Source organism: Dermochelys coriacea, chromosome 13 (assembly GCF_009764565.3).
Source record: "Dermochelys coriacea isolate rDerCor1 chromosome 13, rDerCor1.pri.v4, whole genome shotgun sequence".
NCBI lineage: Eukaryota > Metazoa > Chordata > Testudines > Dermochelyidae > Dermochelys > Dermochelys coriacea.
The window spans coordinates 11,203,451-11,218,344 of NC_050080.1; the positions used below are offsets into that span (position 1 = coordinate 11,203,451).

The window sequence follows — 14,894 nt, forward strand, 5'->3', positions numbered from 1 at the left end:
TTTGAGTGCCCAATTTGAGATGCCCAGGAAGTGATTTTTCAGAATACTTAATGTTATATAGCACTTTATATGTTCAAAGCACAGCTCCCATTACCTCAGTAGCATCTATGAGCGCTCAGCAAATGAGACCCCAGGGTCTCTAGTTGGGGATCCAGAAAATAGAACACAATTAGTGATCACGTGTGAAAAGTTTAGTTTAAGTGACTTGACTAGCATCACAGAGGCTATGGTTATGTCTACACTTAAAATGCAACAGCAGTAGCACTTCCATGTGTAGAGACTCCCCACAGTGACAGGAGGGATTCTCCCATCGCTGTAGTTAATCCACCTCCTTGACAGGTGGTAGCTAGATGAACAGTATTCTTCTGTCACCCTAAAACTGTCTATAGTTAGGTCAACATAGCTACATCTCTCGAGGGTGTGGACTTTTCACATCCTTGACAGACACAGGGCTTGTCTACACTGGCACTTTACAGCGCTGCAGCTTTCTAGCTCTAGGGTGTGAAAGAACACACCCCTGAGCGCATCAAGTTTCAGCGCTTTAAAGTGCCAGTGTAGACAGTGCACCCTCACTGGGAATCGCGCCCCCAGCGTTGGGAGCTACGCCCCTCGGTGAGGTGTTTTTTTTTAGAGCGCTGGGAGAACTCTCCCCCAGTGGCCTGCCACGACTACCCAAGCCATGCTAAAGCACTGCTGCAGCAGCACCGTAACGTTGCCAGTGTAGATTAGCCCATAGTTATGCCAGTGTAAGTGTTCAGTGAAGACCAACCCTATGTCTTCACTACAGATTTATCTTGAATTATCTACACTCAAATTAATATCTCAAGTTAGCGGCCACATTGCAAGTAACACGGGCTGCACAGAGTGGACTGGATTACTGCACAGAATGATTCTATTAGCAACATAGAGTGATTGCATTAGCACCTGACAAGTTGTGCCAACTAGTTCAGTGTTTCTCAAATGCGGCCACCAGGAGCTTTTCTTGTGGCCACAACTTCCTGGGCAGTGACTTGGGGGGGGGGGGGGCACAGTGGACCCTCTCCCAGGGCTCCCAGCATGGGTTGGACCCTGACCCCTCATGGAGCCACAAACACTGGAGAAACAGGTAGCCAGCGAGTTCCCACCATTCCAGTTGTAGTGAGGCTCTAGCTTTGGGCTTCAGCCCTGGGGTGGGGGAGCAGAAGGCTTCAGTCAAGGGGCTTTACCCCAGTCACACGGAAGCATGTGCTGGGGCCTGGATCACCATCATCCCCGCATCGCCCATCGCCCCTGCTGTCTCCCTTCCCACCTCCCCATCCAGGGCTAAATTTGTCCCCTGGCTTTCCAGGGTTAAGTAAGTCTGCTGTGAAAATTGATATTTGTATGTTTGTTAATATTGTTTTTCACAGCCTTCCAGCTAGCTAGTAAGTCTGCTGTGAAAAGTGATATCAACAAATATTACTTTTCACAGCAACAGACTTACTAGCTAGCAAGTCTTTTTAAAAAAGCAACCAAAAAAGCAAAAGAAACAACAAAAAGACAAGAATGTGCAAAGCACCTTATTTGTGTTTGTATTCTGTTTAGATCCAGTAAAGAATAGAGACAACTGTACGTTATGTTTATTATTGAGTTTGCAAAAAGAAACTCTACGTAAATAAATTTGGACATGTATATTTATTTGTTTTTCCTGAAGTTAATTAAGTATTTTAGCAAAAATTGTCAGAGTGACCACCACTCTGAGGCTACCAAAAAAATTGTTGTGAGAACCCCTGAACTAGCTAGCTCTGGCCTATACCTCCTGATGGGCCAGCCAACACAACATTCAAACTAAGGGTTTTTGTGCGTGCACGGGACTCAAGTTAGGATGTCAGCATAGGGTTGCCAGGTGTCCAGTCAAAAAGGGAACCTGGGAGTGTCCGGTCAGATGTACTGACCGAACACCAGAAGTCCAGTTACCGCATATGGAGAGGAAGTCGCCCAGCCCTGTATTGGTGGCTCCCGTGGCAGCATGGATGCACCAGCTTTGGCCACAGGTGGCCCCTTCAAGGAGCATGGTTTGCAGTGCTGCAGCGGAGGACAGAGTGTCGGGGCCCATCTGGAGCTGGGTAAGGGGCTCTCAGTGGGCATGGAATGTTCCCCAGGAGGAAAGGAACACAAGCTGCTCTTCCAGCTAGCACTTCCTCCGTCCATGGTCTCAGGCAGCTCCAAGGCAGGGGAGAGCTCAAGCAGGCAGGGAAGGGGGCTGCAGGACAGGTAGCACAGAGAGATGCAGGGGGCAGCGAGGCAGGAGAGAGAAACCTCATCTGGAATACTGTGTGCAGTGCTGGTCTCCCATGTTTAAGAAGGATGAATTCAAACTGGAACAGGTACAGAGAAGGGCTACTAGGATGAGCTGAGAAATGGAAAACCTGTCTTATGAAAGGAGACTCAAGGAGCTTGGCTTGTTTAGCCTAACCAAAACAAGGTTGAGGGGAGATATGATTGCTCTGTATAAATATATCAAAGGGATAAATACCGGAGAGGGAGAGGAATTATTTAAGCTTACTACCAATGTGGACACAAGAACAAATGGATATAAACTGGCCATCAGGAAGTGTAGATTTGAAATTAGATGAAGGTTTCTAATCATCAGAGGAGTGAAGTTCTGGAATAGCCTTCCAAGAGAAGCAGCTGGGGCAAAAGACCTATCTGGCTTCAAGATTAAACTCAATAAGTTTATGGAGGAGATGGTATGATGGGATAACATGATTTTGGCAATTAACTGATCTTTAACTATCATAGTAAATAGGCCCAATGGCCTGTGATGGGATGTTAGATGGGATGGGATCTGAGTTATTACAGAGAATTCTTTCCTGAGTATCTGGCTGGTGAATCTTGCCCACATGCTCAGGGTTCAGCTGATCGCCATATTTGGGGTCGGGAAGGAATTTTCCTCCACGGCAGATTGGAAGAGGCCCTGGGTTTTTTTTGCCTTCCTCTGTAGCATGGGGCACGGATCATTTGCTGGAGGATTCTCTGCACCTTGAAGTCTTTAAACCATGATTTGAGGACTTAATAACTCAGACATAGGTAAGAAATTTACTGCAGGAGTGGGTGGGTGAGATTCTGTGGCCTGCATTGTGCAGGAGGTCAGATTAGATGATCATAATGGTCCCTTCTGACCTTAATATCTCTGAGTCTATGAGGAGAGCCGTGTCCTAGCTGGTCAGTGGGGCTGCCTGGTTGCTCCTATACAGTTGCAGGGCTCTTCTGATCTCTGCTCTCAGGCAGCCTGCTGGAGCTGGGGTTTGCAAGTTGCTTGGGAATGCTTGCTTTGGAGCTGAGGGGGGAGAGCAGCAAGCAATGGGAGGAGGCTGGGAGAGGAGTAAGTGGGGCGTGTGGGGCGTTGGGGAGAAAAGACAGGGACGAGGTGGGGCCAGTTTTCAGACTCCATGTCAGCAGAGAGTAATTGAGAGCACAGGAGACATGGTCTCCCTGCTCTCAGTTCAGGTGCCTGAATCCCACATAGCCAATAGCAGCCCAGAGCTCTACATGCCCAGTGCAGAGGGAATCTTGAGGGAATTTAGCAGCTGAAATCTAAGAAGTCTGCTGAGTGCTGTAGAACCTCAGAATTAAGAACACCAAAGTTACGAACTGACTGGTTAACCACACACCTCATTTGGAACCAAAAGTACGCAATCAGGCAGCAGCAGAAACAAGCAAACAAACAAAAAGCAAATACAGTACCTGACTGTGTTAAATGTAGATGACTAAACAATAAAGGGAAAGTTTAAAAAAGATTTGACAAGGTAAGGAAACTGTTTTTGTGCTTGCTTCATTAAAATTAAGATGGTTAAAACTAGTATTTTTTCTTCTGCATAGTAAAGTTTCAAAGCTGTATAAAGTCAATGTTCAGTTGTAAACTTTTGAAAGAACAACCATAAAATTTTGTTCAGAATTACAAAGATTTCAGAGTTACGAACAACCTCTATTCCTGCCGTGTTCATAACTCTGAGGTGCAAACTGCGTTTTTTCAAAGGCTTATTCCTTGGCCAAGTTTGGGCAGATTTCACAGACTCCAGAAGTCATATCCCTGACATAAAAGCCACCTCAAACAAAGTTAAAGTCCCTGCTCTAAAGCATGGGGGTGGCTAGAACTTTTCAAACGCCCCCAACTTTTTAATTTGGGCAAAACAATCCATTTTCCCCTAGTCTTGCTCTTGGAAACGGCTGAACCGTATTGGATAAAATTTTCCCAAAAAATTCAGCCTGAGGCAGACACTTGGCATGAAAAATTTCATACCAAATTATTGAAGTTTGGCAAAGTTATAAGCACCTGAAAACAGGGTCTTATCATGGGAAGTATCTCACAACTTCAGTAACAGCTATACTAGCTGAGCCCTAAAACATTAAAATAATTATTCAGATTAGTTTTAGGATTGTGTGGGATAAGATTGCACTTGACTAAAAACATTTGCTGTGTATACAGCACAATTTCTGAAGTGGGTTTAAAAAATGTTAATCTGTGTGGACAGCTTGATTAGGCAAAAGTCTCCTCATGAAAAAATGGTAGCAATTACTGTAGTTTGATCCTTGAGCTCCTCGACCATAAATTAAATCTTAATACATTCCTTTTTTATATATATATTTAGACTCTTAATGTTTCCTACTGTATCCAGTTTCACAAAAGTAGAATATTAACTCATTCAGAAATTACAGCAAAATTAATGACAGGTTTCAGAGTAGCAGTCGTGTTAGTCTGTATTTGCAAAAAGAAAAGGAGTACTTGTGGCACCTTAGAGACTAACAAATTTATTTGAGCATATGCTTTCGTGAGCTACAGTTGCAGCCGATGAAGTGAGCTGTAGCTCATGAAAGCTTATGCTCAAATAAATTTGTTAGTCTCTAAAGGTGCCACAAGTACTCCTTTTCTTTTAGCAAAATTAATGGCCCTGCTGAATTAACTTGATACACTTGTGTTCTGGAATCCTGTGGTTTTGGTAATATATTTAAGACAACAATCAGTGCAACTTGTATTTTCGGATAACAAGACAGCCCTCCAAATGAAATTATGTCCCTTAATGGATTTTATTCCTTATAAACATTATACAAACTGCAATTTAGATCGATGTAAAGACTGCCTTGAAAATTAGTGAAAGGAAGCAGTCTGATTAATCAAGAGCACAGCATCAAGATAATGCATTAGAACCCAGTTAATCCATACCTCAAGTGTCTGCATGTACAAACAGTGATCTCCCCAGTTCTGAAAGATTTAACAGCAGAGGCTGTAGTGAGGACTCATATTACTAAGATTTCACTACTTTTACAAAATGCACTGCGGAATATTGACTAGTACACTAAGCATTACAACCATTTTAAAATAAATTATAAATGTCAAAATCGAAGAAGAGAGGGTAAAAATTTTAAAAGGTATTTTGGCATCTATCTGCATCTTTAGGTACCTAAATACTTTTACAAATCTGAACCACAACAAATTTGTTATGTGTTTGTACAGTACCAGGTAAAATGGGGCCCTCCCCCCACAGGTGCTACCTCAATACATATAAACACACCAATGTGTATTTTGTGATGATTATTATTGTTTTGTAGCTGTGTGGCTTCACTTGCCCGTTAACCATTAAAATTCAACTGATAGCTCACAATGGCTAACCCACTCATTAATACAATGCAGTGAAGTTTTATTACAAGACAAAACCAAATTCAAGCTACAGAAATGTGCCTTTGGTGCTGCAAACAAGTACTGAGGCAGTAAAATGGAGACTATGAACCTTACGTTCTTTAATAGTAATGTGTATCTTTGAATAAAAATGCAGTTTTGTGCTCTTCATGGACTAGATAGGAATGTTGTTAAATCATCTATCATTGCTTTGAGTTTTCTGTATTCTATAACACCAGCCAGAAATAATGATAAATACGACAGGGCAACTTCTGTAAACATTTGTTTTTTACTCAATGTGAATCTCTAGAATATTCAAGGACAATGAGTCCTATTTTCCTCCTCAATATAGTTCCCTTCTCACACCTACAGAACATTCCATATTGAGTGAAACTGATGAAAGCTCCCAGATAACACATTTTCTAAAAATAGAACTGAAAGTAACTAGTTACTAAGTCCCTTTAAGAAAAGGGAAACAGTCTCCTTCCTACTCCCCTGAAATTACAAGCATTAGAAAGCAGGAAGTACAGTAAAGCTCATGATTAAGTAGAGGCAGCTACTCTTTCAAAATCAACACCTCTACGCTGACAAATTTTATTTACTCTCAGCAAACCTGGGTATAGTTTCAAGCTGCAGAACTGGAAGAGGGGTATTAAAAGCGTAAGTGAGGGACAGAAGACAGCAGAAGAGTTGTTCTTACAGTTAAGGTTACAGCCTTGCACCGCCCAAGTAGTTCTATGTAAATTTTATCATAAAATCTATTTCGGTGGGGAAGAGCGGGAAGAGAAAGAAAGAGGTATTCCGGGTGCATTAAATATTTAACCTACCATGGGAAGGTGCTGAAGTTTTTAAATAGTCAGAATAAAGTAACTATAGTGCTTAGCTGCTGGACATGCATGGGAGAGAGATACTATTCCAAGATACTGATGCCTAGACAATACAGTGAAGTGTGCTCTAAAAATATGACTGATTAGATAAGGGATGGGGCTTCTTTCATGAAGATGAGAGAGACAGCTAGGATAAGCACCTCTGTTCTACACATGGGTGCACTTTTCTTGGTCTGTGAAAGAGTGAGTCTGCACATCCCCAAATCTCTTGCTTTTCAACATGACCTAAGACTAAAAGTAACATCATAATTTAAAATATCTCTGGAACCCTCTGTTGGAAAATAGCTATTCTTTCTCTCAATATAGAGAATGAACTTTCCTCTTTAACCCCCCCTCCCCCAACTATAAAAGGAGAAACAAAGCTATGCAGAAGTAAGCCCAGCCAACTCCTCAGATTTTTCCACTTAAACAAAAAAACGAGAGGGGCCAAATTATTTCATTTTTTAATTTCTAAAAGAATGAAGGTCAATCTAGGCCATGGGGCAGGGCTTAGTCTTTCCATCTTGGCAAGTTATGGATAGGCAGATGGATTCAGAGAGAAGAAACAGAATGCAAGCCCCAAACCTAGGAAAAATAAAGCTCAATTCACACACTGTTACACACAAATTGCTAGCTTGAGGTGTGTCTCGCCCCAATACAGAAGGCCCACCCCCTGTATCATTTTAACCTTCATTGTGCTGCTGTGCAAGGAGGCATGCATGTGGAAAGACCATGCAGGTCTCTCTCCATGCTCCCTTTGCACTGCCAAGAGGACTACAGCTCTGGCTCCAAATCAGCAAGTGGGAAAGGAAAGGGAGGAGTCACAGAGTCTGCCCCCAAAAATGCATAAGAGGATCCATGGGGGGGCAGTGGCTGCTATGCTAGCTCACTGGCTGGAACAGCAGCCATGCAGGGGCTGGATCACAGCCTGCCCACTGACTGAAGGCAGATGCCATCCCTCAACCTCCATTCTTCCTGCACAAAGGCTTTGTGTGGGCTTTCTGCAGGCTCTGCACAGGGATGGGTCAAGTTCACCTTTGATAAGCAAATTTGTGGAATGCCAAATAAATACATAAATTCCAAGTTGATTTCTTCACTGTTACTTTATAGAAAGACTAAAAAGCTTGGTTTTAAACTTATGAAACCCAAGTGTCCTGTATCTTGCAAACCCTTTTGTACATTAATACACTACCTGCAAGAGTGCAAACATGTTTATTAGTAATATATATATAAACATATATAAATAAAATAATTAGACTGCTCCTGTAAAAAACAACAACTATGTATTAAGCAATACACACTTGGAAGCAGTCCTAGTGAAGATGACTATGGTAAAAAGTAATACACATTTACAAAAAAACCCCCATCAGCCTTAGAAGTTGATAATTGTCAATCTCTAACAGCAAAATTGTATAAACTTAGAGTGTGAGTAGCTCAGAGGAGACAGAAGTCATTGAACATTTTTAAAAAGATTAACTTTGATGAGCAAAAAACTTCTTGGAAACTACATTTATTTTGAAAACAGAAGATGATTAATAGAATTTTTATTATTTAAATTCAGTAGTGCCCATTTCTTGTTTTACTCCGCAGTTTTAAAAAGCAAAAAAGCGTTTAAAAACCTTGGATATTTTCTCTGAACAAACTGTCCACTTAGAAAAGTAATTTTACTGTAGAATAGAAACCTAGTTGCCATTACTATTATTAATGGCGGTCTTCACATTGAAACCAAAATAGCCCTCAGTGATGGAGTCTCTGTTTTGTCTTTGGTGGGTTTCTTTTATTGGTTTGTTTTAAGTGTGGCCATTGGATTAATTTCAAGATAATCACTGTCATTATAATTTTGCTAAAAGTAATTTTTGATACTTTTCTAGAAGATTCAGTAGCAATGAGGTATGCTGTGATTTCAAAGCAGAGTTAATTTCTGAGCAAACATTTCTCATTATCAACATTTTCCCTTTCGTTCTATGATATGAAAATTACTGAACAGTGCAGTATCAAAAAGCACTCAAAGGAACTATGATTAACAAGGACAAAATTCTTTATAAAAAGAACTACTAAAATGTTGCAATAAATTCTAAGTTAAAAAACAATCTGAACTTTGAGATTGCGGAATAAATTAAAAACAAACTGGACAATGAAAAATAATCTAGAAAAAATTCTGCAATTTGTCACCAGTGATCAGGTTTTATTTTTGGTTCAACAACCCATGCTGTAAAAATCAATATTCCACTAGATGGAGCAGGATGGTAAAACCATCAAAGGCCATTCCTGCCTGTTGACCCAACACAAAATCCATGTCCAGCAATCATGAATGATTGCAAAAATATTTTAAGTTTTCTCCTGAGTTTTCATCTTAAGCAAAACATAAAACTGGTATCCCATTCCAGTAGAGATCAACATGACAGAGGGAGCACAAGTTCCTAATATCTACTTCTGTTATGCTAGCAGAAACAGCAAGAAGAAAAGGAGTACTTGTGGCACCTTAGAGACTAACAAATTTATTAGAGCATAAGCTTTCGTGAGCTACAGCTCCCTTGTAGCTCACGAAAGCTTATGCTCTAATAAATTTGTTAGTCTCTAAGGTGCCACAAGTACTCCTTTTCTTTTTGCGAATACAGACTAACACGGCTGCTACTCAGAAACAGCAAGGTAACCAAACACTGCCAGAAACATGTTTTTTTCTAGTTCTGTTAGTAAGGACAGGGCAACACTTTAGGGCATAGTGTTACACATCAAACTCAAAATCCCAAGCCCTTAAATATTTCTTGTTGTGTAGCAAATAAACTTGCAATGAAACCACTTTAAGTGACCACATAAAGGACTAGAAAAATATCAGTAACCTAGAGGAGGGGGGGTCTAAATGCAGGTCAAACAAAATCATCCTAGAAACATTGTCATAACTTTAAAGTGGTTTCTTAAGACCCAGAACCGTGCAAGAGTCATGGTAAACAGTCTATTTATAGCAAAGATAAGTTTAAACTTACTTTTGGTCTGAGGTAAACAGAGACATAAAATCATATTCTACTTTATCTAATGCTTTTAAACTTGTGAAAGACCCAGTCCTACACACACAGTCTCAAGCACTCCAGACCGCTGATCGTTATATGAAATGAGATGCAACTGTTTCCCCAATCACAAAATCTTGCTTTTGACTTCTACCAAAAGCTAAAGAGAAAGACAGACTCCAATATTCATAGATGGTACCTTTTAACTACAACTCTTCCAAATAAAAAAGGTTTCATTATGCTCTCGAGAACTAGATGTTCTGGTCGTCTCTTTTGGCCTTCAACTCTAAGACTATGACCAAAGTATAAAGTAATCTTTATAGAAAATAAACTAACATAGTAAAACAACCAAACTTCTGAACTATGCTATAAGAACTGCAAATTTGCCTCCTGTCTCTTAATATCCTATAATTATTACTATACATAGTAATATTAATATGGGAGTGAAGTGATTCCCATTCTGAAGTGTGCATGACCTGTGCATCAAGCCCCTGCTGATGGTTCCACCACCTTCTTTTTAGCTGCTAAATTGCATTAAAAAGCTACAAATAAAGTAGATGTTCCTCCCAGTATAACTTTTCCACGTAAACAATTGCTGGTGCCACAGGGATTTTATTTGATTGCCAGTGGAAAAGGAGGTGGGGTCCAAGTGATCGTCACTGGAAAGGAAGGGGACTGGCTTTCAGACACACTATTAAGACACAGTTTATCTCAGGAAAAATTGAGTCCCCTGTCAAGACTGCTTAAAGGGATCTCCAATGTTTGCAATACAATTTTTCTTTAACATGTAAAGACTACCATTAGCTGACTATTTTTAGAAGTCCCACAAGTGGCTGATTAAGATAATGTTTACTATACAGTGAAACCTTATTTTTTTCATGGGACAGAATGTGTGTGTCAGGAAACAAAGTGAATTCTATCATTTGCAAATACTAAAATTATAGCTATTGACAATATATATCAGAACAGAAGTACTACTTACTACTGTGCACAATCAATCAATTGATATTCATTAGACCTCTCGTAGCAAGCTTTCACACCTTCATCTTGCCAAAGTGTTTTTGTATGTTCATAAAACTCCTGAAAGCAAAACAGAGGGGAAAAAAGTCAGCAGGAAAAGAAGTATGTACATACAAAGAAAAACAATTATAAATGTTTTATGCTTAGTGCTAACTTTAGAGCACAGCTAGATTTCTGCACCATCTTGACTTTATACAAACTGATACACTGTCTCTGAACTGTTTTGTCTGTGGGCACAGATCACGTTCTCATACATGTACAGCTTTGAGCATGCTGTTGGTACTTCTCAAAAAGTACCACTAACTGTTTGGCAAAACTTGCTCCCCAATTTCTCTCTTCTGCCAACTCTTGGTATTACCTTCCCCATGTTACTTAGTTCACCATTTTCAGAGGCTAGCACGTTTACATTGCCGAGTGCCAAGTCTTTTTTATTTTATTTTTTTTAAAAGGCATATATACCTGTAATTCTTATGTAAAGGTAGAGACCACATCCCTGATTTTAGACACAAGATGCAGAGGCTCAACAACAAACTAAAATAATTTAGAACTCTTGGGGAATCCACAGGCTATGTGACCAAAGGGCGTACATAGAATATCACTGCCTCTGTCAGCTTCAGACAACAACAAAACTCCAATTCACAGGAGGTGACTGAGTGTGGATCTAGGTAAAATTTTCCAAAAGCACTAAAGTGACCATTTTCAAAACTGACTTAAGTGCCTAAGTCCCGCTAACTTTCAATGATGTGGGCTCCCAAGTGCCTATTCCACTTCTGAAAATGAGAGCTAGGCTCCTAAGTGATTTAAGTGCGTTCAAAAATGTGATTCCCCCAATATAAATCACTACCTGCAGAGAACAGGAACTTTCTTCTCCACCAATAGATCCATCCCTGAAGACTACAAAGCTCAAAGGATGTCTCTTAAAAAGAGCATTTGCTTTTATAAATAGTAAAATGTCAGGAATATAACCTCACAGGGATACCTCAACCAAAAGCCTAGATTGGGAGGAGTAAGAGGTGGGAAAAGATGTCATAAAAAGTAAGGTAACAGAAACACACTGCTGACATCTGTCCCCCAGTTCCTTAATATCTACAAGTAACAGTGGTGGGACACTAGCCCTACCTACTACATTCAATAATGTGATAGTCTGAATTCACACACACTGCAGCAGGAACATTTCTCAAATCAGAACAGAGCATGACCAATACATTAGTAAAATGATTCCAGGCAGTAAGTTAAATTCCTAATTAAGAAAATATGTATGGTAACAAATAAAACCCTCCCTCTTAATAAATGTACTAAAAATAAAAATACATATCTTCAGTTTATCTGTACACTTAGATTATCTAAAAATATATATCTACAAATTCCAGTTCTGCACAATATGGGTATAATAAGGAACGAATGGGGAAAAGGAGATAAATAAACAATACATGCTATATTACGTTCTAAGTAGATAGTGATGCAGCTACCTGAAAAGCATTTCCACACAGACCTACAAAAGAAGTTAGAAACAGTAACATCCCATCCCAGAATGCAGACGTAATACAAATTGGAAAGCATGTGCTATGCAAAACACTGACACTTTTTCAAAAAGACACAGAAATAAAACAGTGCAAAGGGCTCTCTCTTTGTCTTAAATTTTTTTGCTTATTTAGTTTATTTATTTATTTTTGAAGTAAAAGTAGAGTGCAGCTCCAAATCTACTTTCTCCAAGAGATGATTCACAACTTGTAGATTATACTGACTGACTCTACATGCTAGTGACAACTGATTTCCTGCTGCGTAAGTGACCACTTGGAAGGATTGTTTGGACACAGTTCAATATCCAACTTTGAGAGTTTCCTGATATAAGCAGGAAGATCTTGTATTGTCCATATGTGCAGAGAGTAAAAATAAACAAATATTTAATTAAAAAAACAACAACAAACGCCTGAATATCTGGTTTGAACAACATATATTCCAAGAACATCAGGCCTCCAAAAGTCTAAAATGCATAAGGGGCCACTCTCCATCTTAGTCCATCATTGTGACAACAGGAGGCCTGAAAATTTCAAATTCCTTGAGGGAAGGAATATTTGCTGTGTAAGATATTTCAAGAGATGCATCAATATGGCAGAATGGGACTAAAGGAAAAGGTAATACCTGTGCTTTGAGCTTTGCACTGGCTTCCTGTTTGCTTCCAAGTGCAACTCAACATATTGATCATCTCCAAAGACCACATCTCTCTATGCTATGCTACTGCTGGCTGGAATATCATTTCTAAACCCAGAGATGGGCAACAGTGAACTCTTGGCTAAGGATTACCACCTCTGAAGCTTACTTGGCTGTTCATCTATCAAAATGACAGCCTATCAAACTGCATACTGTACTTGATTAACTTGATTACTCTGTACTTGATTAACACACATTCAGTTCCTCAATTTTTACATATACTATGCACAGATTAGATACTACAGAGCCACATTCATCCAGTGGAATGATTTATTTATCTAATCAGAATTTTTTTTCCAGTCTTTTCATTTATTAATGACTAATAAGCTAGTTTCCACAGAAAGAGGTTCATTATAGGGGCAGCTTGCCATTTACCCGACCTGCTGAAAATAAATAAATGTTTAAAATAATTAAAAGGGAAAAATAAGAATTCTAAACTTAGTTTTGAGGCATTTAAGCTGGGCCATAACAAACACTCTGGCTCCCTTTCAAGTTCCCCAAATCCGCTATGATAAAAATATTTATTTTATTCTTTTCCTCACTTAAGGGTGATATATTGCCTGAATTTAAGGTCTGTTTATAATTTTGGAAGTGTCAGCAATCCACTCAATTAAAAAAAAAAAAAACACAGACTGGTTCATTTGTGTTCAAATCTACACAGAAGTGTAAAGGTATTACTTCTTCCGGGTTCAAAATAAGTGGTGATTGCTGGAAGGTATCTGTATCTCAAGAATAATATAATTGGGCTACATCAGACTTCTAACATCTGTATCTTACAAAATAAATTATCAAAGGATTTAACTTTTTGCAGTGTAACAACAGATGTAAGCACACTGGATTTATGGATTAAAAGCACCATACAAGAGCTAGATATTATTATGCCAGAGTTAAATACTATGTATGTTCCTAAAATGGTTTATAATCCAACACATATCCCAGGAAAGCTCTATACTTCAGTACACCTGCCACAGACATACTAAAAATACTATATGAAAAAAGGCTTTCTGCATGTGAAAAAATAAGTTTCAGCTCCAGCAACTTTACATGTTTCATATATATTCATATTTCTGACTTCTAGCCCAACAAAGGATTTTTGAATAAACTTAAAAGAAACAAGCAATAGCTTAGTAATTTAAGAACACAAACCACTGCACACACTACTGTTATAAATAACCATAGACTTTTCTGCCCATCAGAGCTTTTAAGCAGTTTGGATTTAATTCCCTTAGACCGGTTATTCACTGGCTCAGATACCATATTCCGGTCACCTTTTCTGCGAGCAGAACTGCACACGATCTTTCAAATAATCACTGTACAGTTGTTGGGTTTTTTAAAATTATATTTTCCCTACTTCTTGTTTAAAGGAAAGGAATTTCTCTAAACAGCCCTGCAGTTTTAAGACACCATTGCTTGGATATCTCTTCAGGAGCTCGGCTATGGAAATGGCAGTTTACCAATGAGCAGAATATTCCTGTTTCAAGGGCATACATGATTAGGTTACACCCTCCCCAGAAAAATACGTTAGAAGCGCCTCACATTCTTATACTGTCCATGTGATCATAAGACAGCAGCCATATCCAAACCCAATTCCCAAAGTTTTATTTTAGGACCTCTACAAAGAAATTCAGCTTGTTGGTTTTGCCAGCTGAAATCCCCTTTCAGCCAATGTGTTTAGTTACAGCTCTAACTATTCTAGTATGTTAATGGTGATCACAGAATCATAGGACTGGATGGGACCTCAAGAGGTCATCTACTCCAATCCCCTGCACTCATGGTACGACTATTATCAAGACCATCTGCCATTTGTTAACTGGAAGTAGATTTAGCAGTCCAGATGAATTTGCAGATCTAATCTGCACACATGATCACCCTGAGTGTTTGTGCAATTGTGGCAAGCAAGCATCTAAATGAACAGTCAAGCACACATTAATCACTATTGGGTGTTCACTCTCAGTAACTGTGCACACAAATTAGACACACAAATGTGCACTCATTTTTGAATTTCCCCAATGGTATAATCCTAATCCTCCCCCCCCACACATTTTTTTTTCTATGGGGGAAGAGGTCTTTTGAGGGCATGGAAAAATGTATTTAGAAAATGAGGTTAATTTTTTCAACCTTTTTTTTTCCTTAAGTGTTTATGGAACAAAAAGCTCA

At 39.3% G+C, this 14,894-nt stretch overlaps 1 protein-coding gene across 7 annotated transcripts in view; it reads right to left on the reverse strand.

The window, feature by feature from the left end:
- GNAS (GNAS complex locus) overlaps window positions 1–14,894 on the reverse strand; it is a 276,404-nt gene that overhangs the window by 56,539 nt on the left and 204,971 nt on the right. For all 7 annotated transcript variants that reach the window (XM_038369574.2, XM_038369571.2, XM_038369572.2 and 4 more), the window contains one exon: window positions 10,489–10,586. In XM_038369574.2, the coding sequence (XP_038225502.2) occupies window positions 10,489–10,586 (98 nt within the window). The remainder of the gene's footprint in view (window positions 1–10,488; window positions 10,587–14,894) is intronic.